We start from the raw sequence: 15013 nt of genomic DNA, 5'->3' as shown, positions 1-15013 counted from the left end.
TCGCTGCCTGGCACCAGTAGGATGAGTCTTCTCTCCACACAGTGAGGATCCGGAGCTCTGGGGACCAGCTCCAGCCCGACCCCAGGGGCTGCTTTTCTCTGAAGAAGCGGAAGCGGAGCCGGACGTCCGGCCTCTGTGGAGAGAGCTGGGTCTCGCACGTCAGCGTCACTGGGCCCCCCTCGACGGGCTGGGCCGGGCTGGCCGTCAGCACGGGAAGCGGAAACAGCTCTAGAGAGAAGAACAAACGTCATTCCTGGGGCAGTGAGGCTCAGAGCTCCCGGAGAGAGTCACCTGTGTCCTCAGCACCAGCCATCAGGAAAGAGACCTATTGTCCCCCTCCGTCCCCGAAGCTTTCCATGGAAACGGCATCCCCTTTGGTCCCCGTGCACTATTTCCCTGCCGAGCCCCACAACCCACAGGTGCAGAGCCATTACCTTGGACCTGGATCCTTAGTCGGTTTGAAGTAGATTCTGGTAGACCCAGAGCATGCCACCAACGAAAAGGAGTGGCACAGTGATAAAGGCCGTTGTCACTGGAGACTGACTGCAGGGTGATGGCGTCAGAGTCAGAAGCGCTGACTTCTTCCCGTCTGAGTTTCTGTCCATCTTTGTAGAAAACTTTCTTTTCGGTAACCTTTTTACTCCTCTCCTGGCACTTCAGCGTTACATTGTCTCCTTCAAAGATGGGGTGCGGGGCCCGGAGGATCAGCTCGCCTGCAAGAGGGGAGCGACACGGTCAGCCTCCCTTTGCCGCTCCTCCCTCAGGCTCTCATTTCTGCCCCCAGGAGAGAGCTCGCGTCCCGTGCAGACCTGCAAGCATCCTCCCGCATCATTTCCTCGTGGTCCCAGTCCCTGAGTCTCCCTTGTCCCGGGACAGTGAACTAATTCCCAGGAAATGTCCTCAAGAAACCCCGTCCACATTGAGAGAGGATTTTAACCTTCCTTTAGACCTGGGTCCATTTTTGCTGGGTGACTTCGTGGTCACAGACACCTCTCTTGGAAGAGAAGAGGGACAATGCTGTCTTGCGCTTCCTGTCCCCCACTGGGGTCAGCCCTGAACGTCCCCATGCGTGCCTACACCACGCTAACCCAGTCCCCAGGCACGGCTTCTCCGAGGCCATGCGGACTTTCTGCATTCCAGAGACGCCCCCTTCCTTCTCTTACCAGATGAGAATTCCACGTGCACAGGGTCGCTGAGGGAGGACCCCGAGGTCCTGCATCTGTAAGATCCAGACTTTTTCACTTGGATCTCCTTCGACCCTTTTCTCAGGAAGCTCTCGTCGTCATACCAGGTTACGTCCCCTGGGACCGGAGGGAGGGGACTGTTGCACACGATAGTCACTTTCTCGTTCTCAAAGGCTGTGGTCCATGGAGGTTTTAGGAGGAGGAAAGCCTTTGGAGGGACCCCTGAACAGGAAATAGAATAACGAAGGCGGTGACAGTGACTGGGAGGTGGGCTGGCAACGGGAGGGCCCAGTATGGCTGGGAGTTCTCCCAGGCTAGTGCCTACTGGGCTAGCAGTGTCACGGGGGTAGGTCTCGGGTCCCCGCTGTGGGCTCAGAGAAGCTCAGGAGATGTGACTTGTGGGGCATATGCTGGGGGAGGCCCTGATTGTCGGCGCCCGGCAGAGCTGAGCTCGGAGGCGCGCCCCTTGGGAGCAGTTTTGGACTCTGAAAAAGCACTTGTTACTTGCTTGTTGCTACTTAATGAACCAGATTTTCCCCCTTTCTTTCCTTTCATGCCTGGCTTCATCTGAGAGTCCGTGGGGAAGGCAGCTTTTTGTACTCTCCACCCAAGGCGGACACAGTAACGATCGAGCCGCACAAAGAAACTGAAGGGATCAGAAATAACAGCTGTGTACGGAACTGCCGCCGCCCGACGGGACCGGGCGCCGAACACGACGGCGACGGGAGCCCCGTCAGGAGCTGGGTCAAGACCTGGCTGCGGCATTTTCCTCTGCGAATGGGAGCATCTCTAGGTCATTGGAGAGTGGCACTGGCTTGGACACGGGGCGGGGGCTTGGGGAAGGCAGGTCGGGTCTGAGGGTGTCTCCGTGTGCACCTGCGCCCCCCTCCGCCGCGCAGATGCCAGGGGCCCGCTCACCCACCGTAGCCCAGCTGTGACCTCAGAGCAGCAGCAGCACCACGGGTGGGGCCAGCCCCGCCGCGGCCCTCGTCTGCGGGCCGGGGCGGTGCCGGCCCAGAGAGCAGGAGGGGCAGAGGGGCACTGACCTGTCTGTCCTCGTCCCGGAGCTGTGAGGAAGCCGAAGTTTGAAGGTTAGCGCCGGGCGACGTTCCTAAGCCTCTTGCCCGAGCCTCTGAGACGCGTCTGGCGGCTCAGCCCAAACTGCATCTTTAGTTTTTCCTTCCCATTTCTTTGTTCTCGTTCTACAGCACCCGTCACCCCCCAAATGACCAGAAACAGCTTGCAGTTTATTTTGTGAGCACGTAGCGGCTTGCAGCCAGACGCCCGGCTCGCCCCTCTGCTGCCGACCTTCCTTCCCCATCTTCTCTGTCTGGACTCAGCCGGGCGCAGCCAGGGCGGGGCAGGCACAGGTGGCTCATCCTCCCCTCATTTCCCAGGCCTCAGTCCTCCTGCGTTCCCCATCTCCGGTTAAATATTGACTTAAAATCTCAGGAAGGGAGTTAAGTCTCTCGGTGGAGCTTCCCTTACCCGCCTAAGTTTTAGAAGTAATTATTTATCTCCCGGATTTGGAGTCATGGCTTGGCAGACAGAAGAACCCAAGCTTCCTATGAGATGGAAGGAGACCGCGTGGGACACCGAGGGGACACACTGGGCTTGCGCCCTGGGCCGCATCTGGGCCTCTCGGTTTCTCTGGGAGCCCAGCTCTGCTCCTTCCTACCTCCTGCCACCTGTCCTTGAGCCCCAAGTGGGAGCAGAGACAGAAGCACCTCGGTGCCCCTGGCTGACATGAGGAGCGAGGCCCCTGGCCCAGCCTAAGCTACCTACTCACCCAGGGTGAGCAGCAGCATCCACAGGAGCATGGGGACCTGGCCTGGCGGAGGGCGGGGGGAGCCGGTTGCACCAAGAGCTGTGTCGCAGCTGCGGCCGTGGTGGGTGAGCAGACCCTTCCCTGGTTTCTGCAGGCGTCTGTCCCATCCACTGAGGAGGGCAGGACGGGGGGACTCAGGTGAGGCCTGTAAGAATCAGAGCGGGGAGGTAGAGAATTATGTCTTGCCTCGGGCCCTGAAGATATGAGCACGACTTCCCGAAGGCCATTCGTGTTTCGTGCTGGCCGCCGGGCTCGGTCAGGTGCTGGCGGCCATCTTCCAGCAGCTTGGGTCTCTCAGGACGAGTGTCTTCAAAGCTGTCCCCGGGTTCTCTGAAAATGCTCAGCTGTTGACTTGCGTTTTTCAAATGGAAAACCCCTTTATCACCTTGAATTCACATGACCTTTAGTTCTGCATGAGGCTCCTCACAGGTGGCGAGTGCGGTGTCCTGCTGTGTTTCGTGCCGTGAGTCTCACAAGGGCAATGTCAAGGCAGACACGAAAGCCTTTACTAAAGTGGTCTGAAGCAGCGTAAGAGACAAAGCATAGAAATCTGCAGTTTACCGGAAGGGGCCGCCCCCAAATCTCCCCGGACCTGTGCGAACTGGGAGATAAAGGGCTGGCACTGTGGCCGGACCAGCCCTGTGGCGCTCACTAGAACTGCAGGACAGTCAGCAATTACTGTCAGGAAACTTTGAAAAAAAAAAAAAAGGTTTGTTATTCACAGGTGCTAGAGAACACATGACACGTCTAGGGCCACAGAGCAAGGTCTCAGGCCTGGGGTTCTGCTTTTACTGCAGTCGAGGGGGAGGGCTCACCTATAACTTGTGACTTTAAAACCTAAGAGAAGGAAGTTCGAGGAAGGGAAGAGAGAAACAAGCAGCCCTAAGGGTCAGTTATGGAAACTGAGGTCTCAAAAACACATGACCAGGGACAGGGTGGGCTGGCCTAGGTCTCCACCCGGTGGTTGGAAGTGTGGTCACTGGAGATAGCAGTCTGTGAAGCCGGGGCCTCTGCAGTCACACTGATACTAGGCACTCACATCACGAAAAAAAAAAAACAAAAAAACTATCGGGCCACACTGCCGAACCCGTTTCCGCCCGTAATCTAAAATTCCCAGAGAGGCGAAACGGTTTGCAAACCAGGGAACCAGCCTCTGCTGGAAAGGGGAGGCCGCCTTTTATAAAGTTCCTGCCCAGGTTCCCGAGTGGTCCGATTTCATGCGAGGGAGGTTTCCAAATTCACACGGTTCTGACTGGTCGTCATGGAGCAGTTCCGGTCGCTCTGCCCAGTCCGCCCTCTCGGTGTGTCGTCGGTGGAGCTGGTCGGATGGTGCTCTGCTGTGGTCTGAAGCTGGCCATGTTCTTTTTTGTCTCAGGACGGTTTCTGACTTAAAGGCGATTCTATCTGGTCTAAGTCTAGCCACCACCGCTCTCTGAGTTGCCGTTCGCATGGACTATCTTTTCTCTCTCTTCATTTTCGGCCTCTGTGTGTCCTCAGATCTGAAGTGAATTTCTTGTAAATAGCATACAGCTGTGTCTTGTATTTTCAGGTCATTTGACTGCTCCTCGTCTTTTAATTGGAGAGTTTGATGCATTTGCATTCAACGTCAGTATCAATAGGGGAGGATTTCCTATTGCTATTTTGCCAGCTGATAGTCTTGTCTGCCTTTTCCTGTCTTCCTTGGTGTTCTGTTCATTTGGTACTGACAGGTTTTGATTCCTTTCTCTTTTGTGTGTAACTTCCACGGGGTTTCTTGCTGTCGTCATGTTAGGTCTTACGTAAAATATCTTACGGCGCTATTAATCTATTTTAAGCTGATAACTTAAATTCAGTCATATAAAATCACATACATTTTAATTTCTGTCCTCCCACACGCTTTATGTTATCATTGTCACCATTTATATCGCGTATCTTTTATCATATTTTTCATTAGTTATTTTAATACTTTCGTATCTTAACTTTTAGACTAGAATTAAAAGTGATTTGCCTACCACCATTACAGTAATACGAAATTATGTATTTACTATATATTTACCTTTGCCAGTGAGTTTTATACTTTCATATGCTTCGTGTGGCTGCTCAGGGTCCTTTGGTTTCAGCTGCTCTCGTTCTGTGGCTCTCGCGTGTACAGCGACCTGCTTTGTCGTGACCCCTCCATTCCTTAAGCTTCCTCCGCTCTTTCCCCCCTGCCTTTTGCTCGTCTGAATTATTTCCCGTCAGCTGTCTTCGGTTCTCTGATCTTCGTTTAATCTGAGTCCGTTACGAATTTTTCATTCGGTTCTTGTGCCCTTTCGCCCCAGGATTTCTGTTTGGTTCTTTATGTCTCTGTCTTTGTGCTGTGATTCTTATCTCGTTGCTTCACTGTTCTCTGGGCCCTGCTGAGCATCTTCCTGAGAGTTACTTTTAATTGTCTGCTAGGGAAATCCGATGACTGTGTTTCATAAGAATCGGTTTCTGGAAATTTATCTTGTTCTTTTGTTTGGCTCACCTTCGCCTCGTTCTTCACTATCTCTCATTCTGTGTTGGTGTCTGTTCCTTAGACAAAGCAGGCCCTTTCCGAGTCTTCACGAACTGTCCTCATCAGGAGAAAATCCCCACCGATCGGCCTGCCCAGAGATTCCGGGGTCCTCCTTCAGGTCTGTCTCCGGGGAGAAATAGGTAGCTGTGGCTTTTGTCCGCTCACTGTGCTGAGCCGGGTGAGTAGCTGTGGTGTCCACCAGCCCCAGAGGCATCTCTGTTCTTCCTTTGGGGACCAGACTGTGCAGGCTCATGGGAGCGTCAAGCATCAAGAGCGTCAAGAATCAACTGGATATAGACAGCTGGGGACCAGACTGTGCAGGCTCATGGGAGCGTCAAGGCTGTTGAGACAGCAGCTAGTTCTTTGGGCAGCCTCAGAGAAGTTGGGGTGCTGGATGCACGGATCAACGCTCTTTCTTCTCGGGGGCAGCCGAGATCCGACATTTTCCAGCCTCTCACTCTTTGCTGAGCGGAGGGAGGGTCAGTAGCATCTCAGCCCAGCCCGCCAGCTCTCCGTACTTGCCGGCTGGCCGGCCCCGCTGGGTCCCTCAGAGCTCCGAGGCTGGCAGAGCGGAAGCCAGCCCCCCAGGAGTCCGTCCGGAGCTGCGGGGGCTCCAGCCATCGGGACGAACACCTTCCCTCCCCGGGAGAGGCTGGTGCTGGGGCGTCGTCCTGACCTCACAGCGCTGAGCCAGAGGCAGAGTCCCAGTGAGCGCGTGTCCCAGACCTACCTTCTCACTTCTGTGGGGTCACGTTTCACTTTCTCACTGGATGCAGGAGCCTTTTATTAGTTTCCAAGCGAATGACTGGGGAAAAGAAACTTTTCTGTGAGTTCTTGCTGCGTCGCTGTGTTTGTGGGAAGGAGGAGGGTCCAGGACTTCCTGCTCCATCATCTCGCTGATATCCCAAAACTCCACCGCGTTTTCAGTGCCTCGCAGAATAGTGTCACATGCTGCTTTGTCTGTAAGTACTTGCCGAATGAGTGAATGGCTGGTGAGTATGAACGGGCAGGATGGTAATGGCAAGCGCTTACCGACAAATCAGGTGTGGTTCAGATTTTTCCTTAGTCGCTTATGGTTAAGGGTTTCTGCGATGTTCTGGAGACAAGGTATTAATGCTACCTTTCTATTTAAATCCAATGATCTATTAAAATCTTACTCAATGTCTTGTTTAGTACGAGGTTATTGTAAACTGATCATTGTAGAGCGTGAGTGCCACTTGCTCTAAGAATTCTTTTCCGATTTTCTAAACTCGGCCGGGGTCCCTCTCACGTGCTTCAATCACGTTTTGGTTTCCGTCACCACAGAGTTCATCCCAGCACAGGGCGACCCCCATTCCAAGTAGCGTAAGTGTTTCAGGGAAGGAGATGACTCTGGCTCGCTTTTGATTTCTTCGTGTCCAGCACGGCTCCTAGCAAAAGGAGCATCAACTGGATATAGACAGCTCTGGGATATAGTGCGTCAAAGCCAGACTCGCTCCACACGCAAACACACACGGCCACTTCATGGCCACGGGTGAGGATGGTGAAGGTCGCTGCTAAGGCAGCGAGGTTGGAAGGACATGCTCACAAAGTGGCCTTTCGAATGCCATGACCCACTGGGTGCCCGAAACATTAGACTTTCTCTCTTCCCCTCTGTAAGTCAAGGGCCATGTCCTCTTCACGTTATAGTCCCAGCGTGTGGCATGATGTGTGACACCCTGCGTAGTGGTGCCAGATAAAGTACAGTATTCCCAGTTAAATTTGAATTTCAGATTAAAAAAAAACAACAACTTTTACTATAACTATGTTCCACGCAATATTTGGGATCTACTTACACTAAAAAATAGTCATTGTTTATCTGAAATTCGAAGGTAACTAGAAGTCCTGTATTTTTATTTGCTAAATGTAGCTAACCTCACTGAAAAGAATGACTTTTAATTTACATGAATAAATTAACAAGTGCTTATATTGGGGGGGGCACTTTTCTCCCCCATGTGTTCGAAGCTCTAACTCAGCGGCTCTCTCTGCTCCTTACCTCCAGGCCAGGAGAAGTGAAATGGCTTATCCGATGGGCAAATCTGGGGGCGCAGTCCATGAGGAAGGCTAACTCACTCCCGCGTTTTTCATCTTGGATGCACACCTGCTGGCAGAGGTCTGCGCAGGGAGGGACTGTCCCCGGCACGGCAGGGGACGGCGACCGTTTTGAGAGCAAATTCTCAGAGACGCGAACAGCTGGGGCACTGGCTTCGGTAGATCAGAAGTGAACACAGAAGCAAGTGTGTGGGAGCCACGTGTTCCCACGGTCAGGCTTCCGCTGGGCGCGGCCCGGGGCTCGGCTTCCGTGGAGAGCAGGGCATTTTGTTGCTTGAAGAGACTCAGACCGCGCTCTCAGTTTCTAACTAGACTGAGCTGGGGCCGAAGGCTGGCCGCCCGAGGGCGCATGATTACTGACCTTGACAGGCGACATCAGGTCGTAGAGGCTTTGTGTCTGTAGAGGCAGGACCGCACCCGTGGGTATCAGTGAGGACAAGGTAGAAACTCGGCGGGGGCCTCGAGGTGCCACGAAGGCCTTCGTCAGCAGGAGCCGATGAGGCGCGGGTTTAGCTGGCCAGTAGGCACGTGGATGACCACCAGGGCTGCTGAGCGACAGAGCCTCGGGGGCGACAAGGGCGCCCACGAAGGCCCGGGGCGGCCTCAGCCTCCTTTCTAGGCTGTCACGGCCGACGCAGATGGCCTTTACTAGTGACAATCTCTATCCGTATTTTAGGCGCTCATGACCGAAATGGCATCCCGTGGCTGTAAGCGTCCCGTGCGCTACAGAACGCCAGGAAGGACAGAGCTTCGAGTGGCTGGTGTCCAGCCAAGAACGGCTCCTTCTCTCAGTCGCCCCAAAATTCCACTCCGTGTTCAGGCTCCTCCCACATCCACGTGGCTCCCTGGGCTCAGGGGTGGGAAGTAGGTAAGGAATTGCTGGGTCGGATTCGAGACCGGACAGTCATTGCTCCCGGCACGTGGGTGTCATTGGTACCCCGCGGGAGCGTGACTGACGTTCTAATGGAATTCCACAGGGTAGAAGGCCAGGTCCCCGGGGCCACACATGGAAAGGCCTGGCCCTCACGCGACCACCTGGCACAGGCGTCAGTGTCATTCCCACGGTCTGCTGAGACGCGTTTTCCAGCTGGGATGCGGGGGGCGGCTTCCGAGGCCGATGCCATCTCATAGCAAGTGGCCGCCACTCCTGTTATGTGACATTGTCACATAAGAAACACCCCCACTCGGTTCCCAGCCACCATGTCGGAAGCCGACACTCAGAGGGGAAGTGAAAACAAAGGGGTTTTGAGTTGATTCAGTGAGAAAGAAAGGTGAAAAAGAGGGGGTTCCCACTCACCCCCAAAATAGTGACCGCCCGGCGTGGACACTGGCCGGTGCTGGGAGGGTTCCCACGATCAGGCTTCAGTCGGGAGGTTCGGGGTCCCCGGCGCCCACTGCCTGGCGCCCTTCTGAAGCTGGACGAAGGGTTGTCCCTTCCACTGTCCCTTCGTTTGCTGTGACCGGAGCCTGGTCATGCTCTCTGCAGAGCTGAGCTTGGGCCCCAGGAAAGGCCGCTGGCCCCGGGGCCGAGCTGCCTCTGCGGCCCGGGGGGGGCGTGGGCCTGCGCCGGGGTGCTGTTCTTTGTCCCCTTAGCTCTTCGGACTCGTTAACGCTGGGGCTCGCTCTCCGAAGTCCGGAAGGAGGTATCTGCTTCTCTGCTGAGACGTCCACGCAGTGACAGCCCCAAAACTCTCGGCTCCACCCGACATCGAAAACCTCCTGTCAGCTGAGACCGAGCAGGATCAGTAATCGGGGGCGAGGGGTTCCTTTAATTTCTTTAGATCTGCTTTTAAGTCACAAAAATAATTTGATTTCATGCTTTATTTTGATTCTAACGTGTCTGGAACTTTTCCGACAAGAAGATTTAATCTTTAGACTTCGGTTTCTTCCCAGGGGTAGTAAAAGGGGGGTGTTTATGGTAGAACTTGTGGCGTCTCGATGTTAGAACTTGACTATTGGAGGGTCTTATGTTACCGTTTAATGTCATCACAGAAACTCTGAACAGCTTATTGGACTGAATTTGGGATGGAAAATGTGATTCGAAGCAAACTTCCAACCTGGAATGCCAAATGACGTTGGTGTTAATTAACATATTTTTTTTTTCCTAAGTTTTCTGGGAAAATTGTGCACCGCTTCCCGCCAGTGGTGCCATGAAGATAGTCACAGGCACAAGGCTGGTCCTGGGGAAGTGGCCTTATGACAACTTCTGGGAACTGCAGGAAGTGGCTCCTCTTGGCAAGGCAGAGAAGTGAGACAGGGTTCTGAAAAATCGCAGCGGCGCGCACACGTTCTCACGGCGAAGGGCGACCGCGTGCCGGGAATCACGCTCGCCTCATACACTGACTTGCGAAGTGTGTTACCTTTTGCCGGTATTTACACGTGCTTGTGCACGTTCAGCACCGTTTCTTTAAAAACGTTTGGCAGAATTAGCAGTAAAGCCATCTGGGCCTGGAGTTTTGTAGATGGAAAGTTTTAAATCACTGGTTCAATTTCTTTGATAGTTATAAAACTATCTATTTCTTCTGATGTCCTTTTCAGTTTATTTTTCTAGTTTTCTCCCTGGAAAAAAATATCACTTTTTTTCCAGGAACTTGTCCATTTTATCTAACTTTCATTTTTGAGTCAAGCTACATATCCTTTTATTTGATTTTTAATAACTTCGGAATATATAATCGTGACCTGTGTTTCATTCCAGATGTTTGTTATCTGTGCTTGTCTTCCTTTTGGCCTGACCAGCCTGAACGAAGGCTTGATTTGTCTCTTACTTCTTCTGATTGTTATTCACAGTGTCTTGTTTCTTCTGTGTCTTTGTGCGCATGTTACATTTGACAATTTACTTAGAGAAATCGTTTGAAACCTAAGCTGATTTAATTTTTTCCCAAGCATATTTACTTTGCTAAAATCCATTTTTTTTTGGTGTGGAAAAAATCAAGACTCTGGAGGCACTTGCAGTATGGGGCCACCTTAATCCTAAGTCCAAACACTATGGTTCTGAGGCCACCCAAGTGACTATGACCCCATTTTTTTTTTTTTGTGGAAAAAATCAATACTCTGGAGGTACTCGCAGTATGGGGCCACCTTAATCCTAAGTCCGAGCACTATGGTTCTGAGGCCACCCGAGTGACTATGAGCCAGACATCCATCTGTGCGAGGCTGGCTCACTCCCAATGCCACCAGCCCTGCGGCAGAGCTCTCCGTGGTCCCAACCCCACAGGAAGGATGGTCATAGAGTTCCAGGAATTTGATAAACACTAGACTTGGACTTTTGTTGCCGGCCTTACAAGGTTACTTCAGTCCCAGCCCAGCTCCCTCCTGAAATGTTTCTGTCAGCTCCCTGGCCCCTACTGCCACAGACTAATAGCCCCCAAGCTATTTACGTTCTAACTTTTCCCAGATCTCTGCCTAGAAATTTCTTATTGTTTCGTTAGTATGTTCATGCTTTTGAACTTACCTAATTTTGCCTTTTCAGTGGTAGTTCACATTTTCAAACAGTATGAAATCAGTCCGTATGACCGTAGAAACTGTGGGTCGAATAATTTATTTTTTAAAATGAACTTCAGCCTACTCTCTGAGCCCTTTTGAACAATAACAAAAATTGACAATACGTTGGCTCTCAAAGAAAACTTCAAACTATTTTACCAAGTAGACATGGTGTAAGTAATCTTCTCCCATTATAGTGCAACTGGTAATTCATAATACGAGGAAAAAACTAGATGTGTCTATAATATAAATTTATGGGAATTAAGTTTTCAGCTACTGATACATATCCACATTTCTAAGAGAAAGGAAAGCAAATGCGTTAAATATCCAAATTGTTCAAAAGTATAAGACTAACAAGAACAGGAGGCAGCAACTCACAAAGTTAAAAGCAGAATTCTAGAATTAGAAGGCAAAATTGGTAGATTAAATAATTCTGATAGCTTTACACTTTAATTTAAAAAGGGGACACACCGTTTCCGATACTAATTTCACGCATAAAAAGAGAGAGCGTGGAGTAATGACCATAGATACAGGGGAAGCTGGAAGATCAGAGGAGACCACTTCGCTCAATCCTAAGTAAGTAAATTTGGAACCTTAGGTGAAACAGATAATTTCCTAGGAAAACTCTCTGGGTGAGAAAGAAAACACGGTCAGCTTATAGCAGCCAGGATGGCGCACGTTCCGCTGCTTTGCAAGCCTCGGCTCGCAGTGGCTTCAAGCAGCAAAAGTTTATTTCCCGCTGTGCCAAGTCTCTGTCAGACCTCGGCTGGGGGCTGCAGGAGCCCGCGCGGTCCTAGGCTGCTGTCAGTCAGCATGCGTTTCCATGGTCACGAGGCCCCGGGAAGGGCCCTGGGCGACCAGCCCTCCCCTTAAATGCTCCTGCCAGGGAGCGACGTGCGCCGCCTCTGCCGACACGTCTCTGGCCGTGTGTGACTTCAGAGACAGGAGACACAAACTCCCCGTGTGCCCCAAAGTGAAGGAGAGCTGGGTCCTGGTGGATGCTGGTGACACCTCCACAAGACCGAGGGGTCCTGACCGACGGCCTGGTTGTGACCCCCGGGCCTCAGGCCGCTTGGTGGGCCTCCTGGAACGCCGCCCTGTGTCCCGTGACGTGAGGAGGGCATCATCTTCTGAGCTTCATCTCGGTGGGATGGATGTTACTTTTCCAGCGTGCAGGTCAGAGGCAGAGGAGTTCTGCACACGTACGGACCCCCAGGGCTGGCTGTGGTCACCTGGACCTGCAGGGACTTGTCCCAAAGGGTATCGCCCTGCCTGAGGCGGAGCAGCCCCCTGGCCGAGCTGAGTGCTCTGGCGGGTGTGGGAGGGGGACTGTCCTTTTCCAACCATCTGGCAAGGAAGGGGACAAAGCTATAGCCATGCCTGAGGACTGCTGGTGGATGCCTCGGCACTACTTGCGGGAACCCCCCACTCAGCGGAACCCCCCACACAGCGAGGACCGCGAAAGGCGTCCCCAGAGGAGCCAGACGCAGTCAGCTGACATTGTCACCTGGCTGTGGGTGGGCGAGACGGGCCTTTCCCGGAGGCCGTCCTTCTGAGCCACAGTTTTACATGTTTTGTAAATTTTATTCTGCTGCGAAGACGAAGGTGACTGGACGTGTGGGGTTTCACCCCATTCCTCCTCGCTTTCGCAAAACAGGCCTCACTGTAAAATAGTGTTCTACTCGAAGTCGAGGATTCGACCTCAGGCCGGTTTTCTCCTGAGTCCCGTGACGCTGACTTCAGACAGTGTTACCGGAGAAAACCCTTTTGCCCTCATTCATAGACTCGTAGCTACTAGCGACCAATTTTGAAGAGTACACGCCGAAGAGCCGAGGCCAGGCACACTGGTGACACCCCCGGGACTTCAGGACGACCCTGTCCCAGGTGCCGGGTGAGTGGCTTCCGCCTCCGGCCCGCCTGGGGCGAGGCTCCTGCACCTGGACCTCACACGAAGCCCGGACCCTGCGCTTGATCCCCGCAGGGGGGCGGCCTGCCGACCCAGGTGCATCCTTGCCAGCACCAGGCACCTTTCACCCACCCAAGGTGCGGCGGGCTCAGCGCCTCAAAGTGACATGAACAGCTGCGCTCAGCCCGCCCGCCGGGGTTCGCGGGGAGGGGTGAATGACAGAGCCATTCGTCTAAAGCAAAGCCCCAGACAAAACCGACACGCGCAGCAGGCTGAGTCCTCTTCCAGACACAGGACCCCACGGCCCTGGGACTCAAACCTGGCTTTTGAGGACCTCAGCAGTTGTCACCTTTCCTCCAACTGTCTCCCTATGGGGGGACTCTAACCCGGGTCTCTGGGGGTGGATCGCGAACCCACAAACCTCAAGAGAGTTTCAGAAATGTAGGCGCAAGCACGTATCAGCAAGGTCACTCACCGAAAGGCGTCTGATCCGAGCTGTTTCCTTTCTCAAAAGTGAAAGTGGCAACGAAGGGCCCGGCTGGCGGCGGCGGCCACTAGGGATTGGTGGAGAGCACGCCCTGCCGGGGGCTACAGAGCCTTGGGCAGGTGCTGTCATGAGTCCGAAGCATCTTAGTCGTCATCAAAACTGTCACCCAATGGGGCTCACTGCCCAGAAGCACGGAAGCCAATGCCGTGGCACCGGCTTTAGAGAAAAGAAAAGGCCTTACAGTGTCGAGGCGAGGTCGACTGGCCGGGAGATGGGGAGGCTCGGACCGGCGTCCGCCCGGACCTTCCTGTACCTCGGGCCCTTGCTCCCGAAGGTTCCAGAGACCAGGCCCGTCACGCCCACCCTTTGGTTCCGGGCTAGGGACTTGGGCTCAGAGTGTCACCAGCAGCGGGCTGCATTCTGGTCCTCTGTCGCATCGTCTCTGTAGAGGAAGCCAGTATCTTGTAAGAAATAGGACAGGGCCAGCCCCAGCTGGTTCTGCATCAGTCACAGTCGTCGTCATTGTGTGGCGCGGCTGTGGTCATAGTTTTCACAGTTTTAAAATTGTTTCGACAACATGGTGTGCCGATGCTGAACGGACCGTGACCTAGGAGTGCTACGTCCCGGGTAATAACTGTGTCCTTTGGAGCGGAGCCTCCTGGAGCGGAGTCGGCCCGCGGGAATCTAGCTGTCGGCTGTGTGGACACCCTCTGGACCCGGGCCCTTCTGCTGCAGTGTAATTCGTGAGCTCCTGGGAGCGTGCTAGGGCCCCACACAGGCCACACTGCGGGATGGAAATTCAGGCTAAGAACGCCTGACAACTGCTGTCCGTCACCCCCTGCGGGGCGGGAGATGGAGGCGCTTCCAGAGGTCCCTTCCAGAAGAACTGGGTCCACGTTTCCTCCGGGCAGTCGGAAGGGCAGGATAATTCTGATTTCAGATGGTGATGGTTTTAGGAGACTGACGTTTTGCAGAGCTCACGTTTTCCTTCCTCACGAGGCAGACACGTTTCTTCACTCTCGGTGGAAGCCTCACCCCTCCTGAGAAGGCGCTGCTGTCCGTGGGGGGTCGGGGAGCACGAGAGGGGGAGCACAGGGCGGCCTGGCGGGCTCTTCGCAGCATCTGCAAGGGAGCCGTCCTCCCCCTCCGCTGTACAAGGGCCCCCGGGGAAGGGGGCTGGACTCCCTGGGGACCGTAGGCGTGCAGGGCCCCAGGGATCAAAGGCAATTCGGTCTGAAGCTTTCCACTTTCTGTTTTAATTGTATGTCTGCGGGTTTTTCAGAAGGTGGACGGGTTACGGCTTCCAGACAGGAGGGCCGATGACTGCGGGGGGCTGCGGACCCCGGGTCACTGAACGTACCAGCCCCGACGGTGCCACCGCAGCAGCTTCCCGTGCATCTCTTCCTGGTGGCTGAACGTTGGTGGCTGCTGGCAGCAAAAAAACCAAGGACCAAGGTCCAGTTGACACTCTGGCTTTCAATCCTGACTCCTGTTCGAGGGCTTCGCTCGCTCTTCCCACGGTGTCTCCCAACAGCCCCCT

The 15013-nt window shown here is 53.9% G+C and overlaps 1 protein-coding gene across 1 annotated transcript in view; it reads right to left on the bottom strand.

The window, feature by feature from the left end:
* The window catches only part of FCRL3 (Fc receptor like 3), a 13912-nt gene extending 10617 nt beyond the window's left edge, over positions 1-3295 (bottom strand). Inside the window, exons 1-5 of the mRNA XM_006923632.2 lie at positions 2974-3295; positions 2231-2251; positions 1164-1406; positions 435-713; positions 13-228 (exon numbers count right to left, since the gene is read on the bottom strand). Coding sequence (XP_006923694.1) covers positions 13-228; positions 435-713; positions 1164-1406; positions 2231-2251; positions 2974-3004 — 790 coding nt within the window. The 5' untranslated portion in view covers positions 3005-3295. The remainder of the gene's footprint in view (positions 1-12; positions 229-434; positions 714-1163; positions 1407-2230; positions 2252-2973) is intronic.
* Between the last annotated feature and the right edge of the window lie 11718 nt (positions 3296-15013).

The sequence above is a fragment of the Pteropus alecto genome, unplaced genomic scaffold, assembly GCF_000325575.1.
Source record: "Pteropus alecto unplaced genomic scaffold, ASM32557v1 scaffold49, whole genome shotgun sequence".
Classification (NCBI taxonomy): domain Eukaryota; kingdom Metazoa; phylum Chordata; class Mammalia; order Chiroptera; family Pteropodidae; genus Pteropus; species Pteropus alecto.
The sequence above is the reverse complement of the archived record's forward strand: the minus strand, read 5'-3'. Positions and strand labels throughout refer to the sequence as shown.